The 12123-nt window shown below is 38.8% G+C and overlaps 1 protein-coding gene across 6 annotated transcripts in view; it reads right to left on the reverse strand.

The window, feature by feature from the left end:
* gria4b (glutamate receptor, ionotropic, AMPA 4b) overlaps positions 1-12123 on the reverse strand; it is a 129231-nt gene that overhangs the window by 58088 nt on the left and 59020 nt on the right. For all 6 annotated transcript variants that reach the window (XM_053478185.1, XM_053478183.1, XM_053478182.1 and 3 more), the window contains exons 4-7: positions 9408-9592; positions 6900-6953; positions 6487-6645; positions 355-522 (exon numbers count right to left, since the gene is read on the reverse strand). In XM_053478185.1, the coding sequence (XP_053334160.1) occupies positions 355-522; positions 6487-6645; positions 6900-6953; positions 9408-9592 (566 nt within the window). The remainder of the gene's footprint in view (positions 1-354; positions 523-6486; positions 6646-6899; positions 6954-9407; positions 9593-12123) is intronic.

Consider the following 12123-nt stretch of genomic DNA (forward strand, 5'->3'; position numbering starts at 1 on the left):
AGCAATGATTCTGGTCTTGTAACTCACAGTGGGTCAATATTTTTCTAAGATACTTAAGCTTCCCCTTAAAGCATTTTTCATTTTTATTACATATTATGACCATATGGGTCGAAATACATCATGTAAAGCATGCACTTATCAGTGTAAATCCACAGACTTGGATTTTGGTCCTCCTGGTTGGACACTGTGGACGTAAGACTCATTTATTCCTACTTTCTTTTTTGTTTCCGAATTTTCCAGCTCATTTTCCATTATTATATGACAGGTAAAAGCAGTGTATTTTACCACTCACTCACTCTGTACATGCTTAATAATCTTTCTTTCTTTCTCCTTTCTCTTTCTGGCTCTGCATACCTGTTTGAGCGTGCGCTCCATGTCGATGCCTTGGTTCCAGGGAGCTGCCGGGTTTGCCAGGCAGTCTCCTGCATTGCCCCTGCGCGAGATGTCCACTTTCTGCCTGCGCAGGTTCCTGAAGGCTTCTGCCATCACCATCACTCCGTCGTATGTCAGAGCGGAGGTGTACTGCATAGAGAGAAGGTCAGGTAAGAGTCATCGAAATGCCAAGCATCTTGTACAGCCCTCGTTCAAATGCACCACCACCACCACCTCCGGGCTTTGTGCTTCATTCTCTAATAGTATAATTTCCATAGAGTTACAGAAAGGAAAAACAAGCGCAAGCACAAATATTGTATTAATGAATATATGAATGTATTTTGGAATCCAACACAATAGGTTTGACTGTATTTCACATGCAGACTCCATATTTTAGCCAGATTGTGTATTAAATCAAGAATGTTTAAAAAAAAAAAAAAACTTGTATTATTATAATGAGTTTTACCTGAAGGGTTACTAATACATTTCATCATATAATCTTTTTGCAAATTGTAAAACAATTTGCTAGCTACCAGTCTAATGCTGCTGTATATAAAAAAAGTTATGCTAAATAGTACACTTTCTTAAAAATACAAATAGAAACGATTAATGATGGGGTTATACTGTATGCTGAGCCTAGACCAGCTCCTGTTATCCAGAAACATCAAACATGCAGAAAAAATGAAGACAAACCCCTGATTATCCTTTTTCTACAAATATTTCCCAGTTGCTGATGTTTTCATACTAGTCGTGCTATAATCCCCTGGCTAAATGAAAATGTGTATAAATTATTGTAGAAACAGCGACCAGACACATACAGCTCCTTAAATAAGATAAGCACTGTAGGAAATCCTCAGGAATTGATACAGTGCTGAACTACACAGCAACGTCCCTTAAAATATGGCTGCTTAAAATACTTCAAAATACAAAGTACTGAGCAGGACAATTCACGTATATTTGCTGGCTCAGATGAAGAACAGCTGCATTACAGGAATAACGTCATGCTTCTGTAGCACAAGAAAAAGGATTCTTGCGAGTGTGTCAGCATGAACAAGAGAGAAAACAAGCTAATGGGGGACTGAGAGGGGGAAAAGAGAGCGGTTGCACGGTGATTTGGCCTCGTACAAGCACTCTGTTGGATCATTTTTGAGCATGGTAAACAACACATGCATGGTTTACGCAGGAGGTTGGAGTGACGAAGGAAGATGTGGAAGGAAGACAGAGTTAGATGGAGACAAATGGTCTGCTGTGGCGACCCCTGACGTGAACAGCAGAAAGAAGAAGAAAAAAAAGAAGAAGTAAATAACACATGCATGCTAGTTTCTGGGAAAGGGGCTTAGATGAGAAGGGAACCGTGCATGCACGTCTTTACTGCTAACAAATAAAAAGATGTGTGTAGGCATTTACTTTTGGCAGACACCCTTATCCAGAGTGACTTACATTTCTATCTTAATATACATCTGAGCAGTTGAGGGCCCAACAGGGGCAACTTGGTGGTGGTGGGGGTTGACTTAACCACTGAGCTACCCATGCTCAGATGTGTGAGATGACGTTACTCACCGTAACCAAGTTTTTTTTGTGTTCTTTCTTTCGCTCTCATTTCCTATGTATAGCTACATTGACACTACATGGGGTGCATTTCACATGCCAGCGTTTCCGCTCAGCAGGTTAACGCTGAGGGTTAATGATCAAAAATGTATCAGTTCAAGCCCCAGCTTTACTAGGACACCACTGTTGGACCCTTAATCAACCCTGTTCACATCATGGCTGACCTTGCGTTCTTACCCCAGCTTCCTAACAAGCTGGGACATGCAAAGAAAGAATTGTAATGTGCTGTTATGAATATGACAAATAAAGACTGCTTTAGCTCTGCTTTTTTTTTGTTTATTGTGAATTTTTTTTTTCTCCCTAAAGTGACCTCATATAAGAAGATACCCTTCCTTGGCTTGGAGTGAAATAAAGGCAGTTTAAGGTGAATAAAAAACATTCTTTCAGCTGGAGCATTACCACACACTTTGGAGGAGCTCCGAGAACTTGTTAAGGAAGGAGTAAATATGGTGACCTTTAAGCCTTTTAAATGCCATCTCAAATACCAACCCGAAGAGACTTATCAAAAAGGAAAGAGGTTAAAACAACTCAAAATACTAAAAATCTATTAGTATTTGTGAGATGTTTTAACCTCTTTGGAGAAAAAAGGTCAACAGTCTCTAGGTGAATTAATGTGAGTGTGGATGTGTGAGAGCATGGTACTCCCATGCCATCCAAGAGCTCTTAATAGGGTAGGATCTGGACCCAATTCAACCCTGAACAGGATAAAACACAAATGACTCAAAATTTTAGGAATTTGCTTCAAACAGCAGGGCAATGACCTTCTGTAATGTGACAATAATTTAGTTTTTATTTTAATATTTTATTTTATTTATTTTTAATAATCATGCGCTTCGGAAACCTCTAAAGATTTTTGAAACTTGTTCAAAGATCGTTCTAGTGCAAATGCCTGTTTCTCTCACTCACTCACTCACTCACTCACTCATCTTCTATACCGCTTTATTCTGTATTCAGGGTCGCGGGGACCTGGAGCCTATCCCAGGAGGCTTAAGCACGAGGCAGGGTACACCCTGGACAGGGTGCCAATCCATTGCATTCTGGTAATTACTGGTTTTACTTAAAACATGGCTGGAATCGGTCAATAGGAATTAACATTGAGCTGCTGCCACAGCATGATGGTCTATTTAGTCTAAGATACTTCAGAGGGATGGCCAATTAATCGAAAAATAAACCAAAACCGACATTCAGAACCTTTAATCAACATAATCTTGTCCAGGTCAAGTATATACGTATTAAGCAATTTTATAAATATCCAGATTCGATATTACATTTTCACCCCATTTTATTACAATTTTAAACAAAAGTTTAATGAATAATTAAATGTAGCCCCTTCCTTCTACCATTCTTTTTCTCAAGTGCAGCATTTAAACAATGCAAAACTAACTAAGAAGCACTTATATCTGTCATAATTGTCCTCCATCATAATTACTATTCCTAAACAAACTTAAAGCAAATAATTCATTCCTACCACACAATATGAAGATGTGTAAATAGTTCAGCATGCCTCCTATAGGATTATAAAGGAACAGCAACGTTTTACCGCCTGCAACGCCTCCAAAGTCTCAAGACTCAGCAGTAAGTGCGCAGGCTCACATGTTTTCGAACACACATGCTATTTTGTGCTCAGTCTGTTTTGAGACTGATGTAAGCGTGTTTAATGAGTGGGTTTAAGACCCATAGAATTTGAAAAAAAGGGCACATTGAAAGCTTTTAACCTGTGTAATTTTTGATAATGTAAAACCATAAAAATGTGATTTTGTTGCACCTCACGGAAGCTTCTATGCTCTGTGCAGAATCATTTATATCTGAGGCTGATCAGTTGATCATCGGTCACGGCCAATCAAACCAGCCACTTTTGGTTACTGGCCGATTGACCGGTTCATCTCTATGATAAATGGAAAAAAAAGAAAAAAAAAAGGATTTTGGCCAAAAGAATCGCAATTCATAACTCAATCGATCCTCCCCCAAAAACTCTACTAGGCAGAGTACCCCCTGGACGGGGTGCCAATCAATCACAGGGCACACAATCACGCACTTATACTATATGGAATTTGGAGATGCCAGTTGGCCTACTCTGCATGTATTTAGACTGTGGGAGGAAACCAGAGCACCTGGTGGAAGCCTTTCAAGCATGGGGTAGAACATGCAACCTCCATGCACACAGACCAGAGGACACAGTGCTAATCACTACAGTATACCACTGTAAGCACTGTTCAATTAGAAAAATAAAAAAATCCTAGTTTTAATAGTTGAGCATATAAACTATGAGCACAAGAAACAAAAACAAACAAAAAACAAAAACACAAATAATTTTTTTTTACGAATCATGATTGCGGTAAACTGTTCAATCAATCATGATATTGATTTGAAGTCATAACCACCAGCCTTAATACTTGGCAAGAATTTGCCAATGTGGATGTTATATGATAAAGAGTGCTTGGACCCAACTGATTGCTTTTTACAGCTATGTTTATAATTATAATCATAAGAGTCATACAGTACAGAGAACCCAGAAACTGTTGTAATAAGGTGCAACTATTTGTCAGAGAACTGTTATTAAGTGCTGATTGGTCGGAGATAAGAGCAAAATTGAAATGAGGTAATCAGTATATTATAATGCTGTGCTGAAAATGAAGCAAATGAGACATTTTGGAGGACAAATTTGCTTTAAGTGTGCGAGCCTGGTCCATAATCCAGTTACTTTGACCTGCTACAAAATTCAGTTTTTAATCCGCTCTTCATGAGAGAATAACATTTCCGCCTTTTCTTTCTGCCCCTCCTTTCCCATGCCACACTGTTCAGCCGCTCTTATCTGTTTGAAGGTAGTTCAAAGCTTCGGGAAAAAGCTGCAAGAGGTGAAGCCTTGCTAGCACAGGATTTTTTTTTTCTGTTACAAACAAAAACTCTAAAACCCATGGAGAGACCTTAAGGCAAAAAAACCATCAGCTTGTCAGAGGAGGTGAGAAAGACAGACAGACGAACACGTGAGAGAGAGGAGGAGGAGAAGGTGTGGATGAAGAAAGCAGGAGCTGTGTAGAGACTAGCAGGGTGCTGCACTCGTGTATTAATTATCAAAACTGACAGGGGTTCGTTATGTCCTCCAGTCCAAGAGTTGATGTTACATCCCTCCCCTGGATTCATTAGAGGGGCTTTGGGGTGATGCCTAAGAGAACGGCAGCCCGCTGCTTGTGCCAGGGTGGGGGGTTAAAGAGAACGCGTTCAGCACCATTCATCCTGCAGTAATGTCCCCTGTTTCATCTGGACCTCTGCAGTTGGGAGCGAGGCACAAATTTATTTAAGCCTTTAAACGAGAGGACTGAGCCCGGTGCAGCTGCTGAGGATTCAGATGATGAAGAGGATAGCGCAGACTTTAGGGACTCCGAGAATAGCCATGGCACGAAAAGAGCTTCAATTAAGTGCTAGGAGAGCATTGAGTGTGGCTTCAGCTATGCAAATAACATGGCTTTGAGAAAAAAAAGACAAAACACACACACAGAAAGAGAAAGCTATGCCAGATAGACCTGCAGTCAGTTACAATGTGTACTGTATAAATCACAAATTTCTAAGTCCATATGTGGTCAAACAGACACACATAATGCTGGCGGAGTATCCCTGTGTGAGCCGTTAAAACCCGTAACCTCTCGAGGACCCAGGTCCCAAGCCCTCGCCAGCGGTGTATACTTAAGAAAAGCCATCCTAATGCAACATCCCACAAGGCCACGGGAAGAGGATTTCCTTCAGCCCGTCAATCTCATACCATTCTCTACAAGACTGTCATCCTCATCAGCTCCCGTGGGGATGTGCAATCACGATAGAAGGAAAGAGACCGAAATGCAACAGCGGCTTGAGCAGCTCTAGCAACGTTGCGCACAGGAGGCTAATGGAAAACTGCTGATGCTGAAAGTAGCTTAATCATTGCATATACAGTGGGTCTATAAAACACAGAATAATACATTGCAGATGGTGCTTTGGGTGATGAAGTGTACAGAACACTCGCAAGCCAAAGTATTCTGCTTAGCTTGTTATTATTAGCGGGTTTTGAGGCTGCCCGAATCTTTCGAAGAAATCGTTTTTAGATTTCAGGAGTATGCCAAAGTTAGACTTTATTATGTAGTTTTGGACTGTTAAAATATTTTATGAAAAAAATAGGTGCTTCATATACAGTATGCATACCACAGTGCTGTTGCTATGGCAATCCATAATCAGAAAAGAGGAACTAGAACTAGTGTAGGGTCAAAACTATGGAAACGTTTAACCAGAACAGGACAGGAGCAAAGACATTTCTAGAACCAAGATGGAGTCACATGATGCTTGTTGCCATGGTTACCACTACATTTCCCATATATGACATTTCCTATAGCGTTTCTTGTTTGTTAGGACAAATCAGTTTTATTGCGGTGTAAACCGTTGATCTGATTAATGCGCAGAATGAAAAAATCTGCATTCTGATTGGGAAATATTTCAGCATAATCTGGCACATTGAAATCACGGTGTGAGCGAGTTTACCTTGGGAGGGACGTCTGAGCCAGGGTACTCTCTCTGGTCCAGTTTGTTCCAGCGCTGCAGGAGTTTAATCACCATGGGATTGCTGAAGTCCACCAGCTGAAAGCCTGTCACATTTGCCCCACCATGCATGAAACGCTCCAGATTGATGTCCTTAAAACCCTGTTGCAGTTGACAAAAGAGTGAGGAAAAGAGGAATAGAAATATTCAAGCTGGCCTGTGATAAGACTTTTTCTATGAACACCCGTCCCCTTGCTTGCCCTCGTGAACCAATCCCAAGCCTGTTCTGTTTTGTCACCGCCGCTGCAGCCTGGAATATGAATTAGACCTGACATCTTGAAAAGGAAAAAGATTAAGAAATTCACAGAGGAGAGGAAGGAAGAAAAGAAGGGGGAAAAAAAAACACTTTCACTCACCAAATTTGCCATGATGTAATGGTAGCCTTTGACATGCTTGCCAACGCTCACAATCTGCAAAGACAACAAGCACAGTCATCACTGTTCATTTGACACCTGAACGAAACTCCTGTGCTGCCAGCCGAGGGGGAAATCAGACTTCTGCTGTTTTTAATTAAGTAATAATAGAGCATGCCTCGGCTTATAATGTTCCGTAAGTGCAAAGATATTAAGTAAATACAGCCTCTTGTATCTCATGGTGTGCAACAGTGAGGAAAATGACAGGCAATCACGTGAAAATCTGTCTCAGCATATAGAAAAAGCTCTTGCCCAAACAGATTTAAATGACCTGTTTGTTCAGTTTTTTAAGCACAGACAGTTTATACCTTGTCTCTTACAGATATTGTATCTACTGTAGGATGTAGAATTCTAATTACATAAACTCATTTGTACAGTAGTTACCGTGAATGCTCACAGAGTCTAGTTAGAAGGAATGAAGTCTTATTTTTGAATGCATGTAATACGCTAATTAGCTCTTAAATATAGACCACCAACTTTGTGTTGACCTCATTCACAGATGTTATACAAAAACGTGGTTGCCATCTTAAAAATTGAGAATCTGCATGTTTTTTTTTTTATTTCTATGTCCTCAGAGTACAATGCCTTTTTTATTTAAAAAAGCAGATATTTTAAACAGTTGCGTTGCTATTTTTACAGTAAACCGTATTTCCAGGCCTATAATAATAATTAAGTCAGATTTTTCCAGGTACTTGATTTAAGGCTAATATTAATATGGCTTTAACAAACCAAAAAAAATAAAACATGGTTTAAATAGACAGGTGGTGTCTATTGGCGGGGGAGGGCTTGTTAATATTCCATTGCAACTGCAATAGCAAACCCTGTACGCAACAGATTGCAAAAATGGATTCTGCTTCTTTGATCGAATTATACTATGGTCAACGCACTTCTTGTTGTATTTCTTATATTTTTTACAGAAATGCAAATGATGTACAGTAAGCTGTACTGAATGATGAATGAAATACTATACTGATGGGACTTATGATGGAGTTTATATGGATTGTGTGTACTGTATGTTTGTGTATATTACAAGTAAGTAAATATCTATCTATCTATCTATCTATCTATCTATCTATTAAATATTAATAATATATAATAATAAAAATATATAATTATTACAAAATATTTTGACTGTCAGTTATATACTAGTAAACTGACAGGAGCATGTTTTTAATGTTATGGGTGATTGCTGTATAGGGGAGTAACCACACACAAAAGTCATGGTTCTGCATGTTTTTAGTACAGTAAAGTGGGACAATACATGAACTTATATATCTTACAAAAAAATACATTTGTTAAATCAAACAGAGTTGAGATATCTACCAAATTTTGCCGTAATAAAACAAATGTTTGCAGTTTTGCAAAAAAAAACAAACATGTTCTTCAAATGAAGCAAGGCATATTGCAAATTATTGGAGAATATTTTATGCATGTTGTCTTTAAGTCACAAGGGTAATCAAGAGCACGCGTGGCAAAATAATGTGAAAATTGTTTAGCTTATATCTGTGAGAATTTTGTGTGATTTTGCATAACTCTATAATTCCACCTCCAGTTTTGGCACAATGGATAAATCTAACTGCAGTTGTATTTATGGTAATTTAAGAGTGCAATTTAGTAGCAATTATATTTTGGTTGAGTTCTAATTAAACAATACAGAAACTCATGCTTTAAATGTATTTTTGTAGCGAGTCACTGCCAGCAAATTAAAAAAAGGAAAAAAGGGTTGATTTGTTGCACATTAAAATCTTTTAATTACAAAGATTAAAAGTTGAAGATCATGAGAAACATCGCTGCCAATGCAGTCAAAGTATCCCTCAGTAGAAAAACCCGACGGAACACTACCAGTCATGGATTGGCCTCCCTAAGGCCCGGATCTCAACATTACTGAAGTAGTGTGGGATTCTGAAGCATCTTGACAGAGAACAGGACAAAAGACAGCCAATGTCCGAAAAAGAGCTTTGGAATGTCCTTCAAGAAGCCTGAAGAACTATTCCTGAAGAATTCGTAAAGACGTTACACGAAAGCTTGCTTAAAAGAGCTCAGGCTGAGTTGAAGTATATTGATGGTCTTGCCAAATATTGAGCTCATTAGAATTGTATAAACTCTCTTTGTATTATGCAGTACACTGTCCTGTGTTTGCTTGTATGTTTGCACTGTACCTACTGTCCCTTTTTCCTAGCAAAATATTAAGAAATAAGGGGAGGCTTTGCACAGTAGCGTAGTCCTGTTCACATAAAATTGTGATATACTTAAGTTGAACTATATTAAAGTGACTAAGAGAGAAATTTATTTACCTTTGTACAATGTCGGACTTATCTTTGACCTTGTGATGTGACTCGATCAAACAGATTTAGATCCATTACAAATGTGTCTTGGGTGCTTTCACAGAAATGTGACAAATGCAGTTTATGTATTTCTCATTTGCTTTCTGTGCTGCAATCTAAGTTGTACCTGCTCCAGCATGTTGGTGAGTCGCTCTGGCTCCAGGTCTATAACGAATGTTTTCTCCTGCCTGCGGTCCAAGTCTTCCAAGAGCTGCCGGTAGTTCGCGTCATTGAAGTTCTCCACGCAGATGGCGCTGACCTGCCAGCCATTCTGACCTGCTTTCTCCATAATAGCCTGGAGAATGGAGTATCCTGTAGAAAAGAAGAGAAGCTTGTTATTACACATCCGAGAAAGGACAGTGATTCCATTAAGCACATTTTTAATTGTGTGATCTTATAACAATTTTCCGTGGAACATTAGTTATTCTAAGTGCAGTGGGAACACTTTTCAGTTGAGTATCTATGTAAAATCATTAGGTTATTGATTTGATTTGAAAGATGCATGCTAATTGTCTCAACATATTTTCCATACCCAGTTTCGCAACAACATAATAGAAATATAGTTCAGTAAAAAATAGTTCTTTTTTTTTTATCTGATCAAAATTGAGGTGCATATTAGTATATTACAATAGGTTTTGGTTGTGATAGGTTTTCCTGCTCTGCACACTGACCATGAAGTTTTTCACCTGCAACATGAGTGCAATGTAAGTAATCAGGGTCAAATTCCACAACCCTTGTTTCGTGCAAAAATACATTCCAAAGTTCAGTTGAGACATATATGAAGTTTGTCCATGAATGATGGTCTCGGTGAGCTGGCTCAGAGCCCATTGCAGTTGTTCCCATGAACATTCAGCCAAGGATCCTTGAAAATCAATAGACAATCTGTCATCAACTTGCGAAAAAGGCACATTTGTCTCTGAGAACTTCACACAAACTTTTCACGAACAGCACTTGCACAGGATAGAAACTCGGCTGGGGTTATTGTATCTCCCATACAGTCCTGACCTCGCTTTGAGCCATTTCCATATGTTTGGGCCATTAGAGTTCCTGGGAGGTCATCATTTCAGTGAAAAACCAGGCAGTCCGATCAATTCTCCTCAATCAACTTAATCAACTTTCTACCTTGATGGTATCCACACACTAAAAAAAAGTGCATTAATGTAGCAAGGGATTATGTAGCGAAATAAAGGTAGTTTTTACTCTAATTATAATAATAATAATATGTATTATATAATTATGTTATTCTGCATAATTAAAAGTCCCTTATATTTTTAGTGTTTAACTTTGTAATGATGTCATTTAGGTGCATATTCATTTTTAATTGGGTTAATCAGATTTAACTTAGATCCGATATACACTGATCCCAAGATGCCTGTAACTTGGCAAAATCTAAAGGTGTTTCCAGGATGCCAAAAGACACAAATTTGTAATTTTATAGCCATTTTAAGCTGTGAGTCATCACAAAACACCCCCCTAGCATGTGATCTCTGAATAGTAGTGTGAATATTTGCTTTTTACAGAAGCTTCTTCTCACCTCCATCAAACAGATCAGCACTTGCCTGGCTGTCTCAGGCTCCTGAAATAACAGGCAAAACTGTGATACTGAGTTCATTAAGTCACACTAACAGGCGCAAAGAGCTGCATGTTCTCACAGCTTTCAGATGTTGTTGAGATTCTCGAGGCGTCGATAAGTAGAATTCGGATTTCGGCCTGCCACGTCGCTGTGTTAGATATGTTAATGTGGCTGCTGGACAAGGACACCCTCAGCCTCATAGGGCCACTTGACTCCAGGATGAGCAGATGTCCATGTAAAACGGACCCTTATGGTCACAATCAGAAATTGGCACCACCTCCCTTTTGCTTCAATAATTAATGGATTAACCTATGCCTAATCTGGCAAGCCTGCAGTTCACCATTTGGGATTCATGTCTGTTCATGATTGCTTGCCTACTGTTAGCGTGTTCTACCATCCTAAATGTTCACATGGTGTGGGACTTGAGCTGAAGCGATCAGTAAAATAGTTTTTTTTTTCAGCCAACAAGATGAACGATGGGGCAGCTTCCAAATGCCATGGTTCATATTTTTGTTGGTGGTTGGAATTACACATAATGATATAAAACAATATGGTGGCCATATTGGTCTGATCCTCAATTAATGAGCTGTCTATAAGCATGTGGATGTTATCATTACAAAACCAAAGAAAGCCTAATTTTACCCCCCCCCCAAAATAGGTTTTCTGCACTGAGCAGTATTAAGAAAACAGTGGGGTAAAATTCGAGTTTATCGGCTATTTAACAACATCCATTTCTTTTATCGAGCTAAGAGGTCAAAGCCATGCTCACTTCGTTTATATTGGCTCACAATGCCGGGGCTTGTGAATTTAGAGGTCAAAGTGTACCTAGATAAAGTAAAGCATAAGAAATTGCATGTACCGTGCATGACCCATGTCCTTTACCATTCTGTGAATTTGCTTTTCTGTGAGGTGAATTCTATTTGTGTTTGCCCTTAATGCTTCTTTAGCTGAAGAAAAAAAAAAATCTCTTCAAGTGTCTCTGACTTAGCTGCAGTAAAGGGTCACAAATCAATAATGCAGAAGCTAAATCATAGAGGTTGGCACTGAAATTGGACAAAATCCAACCACACATTTCCATAAGATCAGGTTTGTAACGTATGAGGAGTAAGTGTTTCAATCCGAATGACCACATAACTCATTTAATCTTCATTATATTTTGTTAAATGAAATATTTACATATATTATTTATTGTATTGCATATTTAAGTTGGATTTATAAAGAAATTTAGTGTTGATAATATTGGAACTCTGTTTTTGTGCATGGATTCCCT

The sequence above is a fragment of the Clarias gariepinus genome, chromosome 19, assembly GCF_024256425.1.
Source record: "Clarias gariepinus isolate MV-2021 ecotype Netherlands chromosome 19, CGAR_prim_01v2, whole genome shotgun sequence".
Lineage (NCBI taxonomy): Eukaryota > Metazoa > Chordata > Actinopteri > Siluriformes > Clariidae > Clarias > Clarias gariepinus.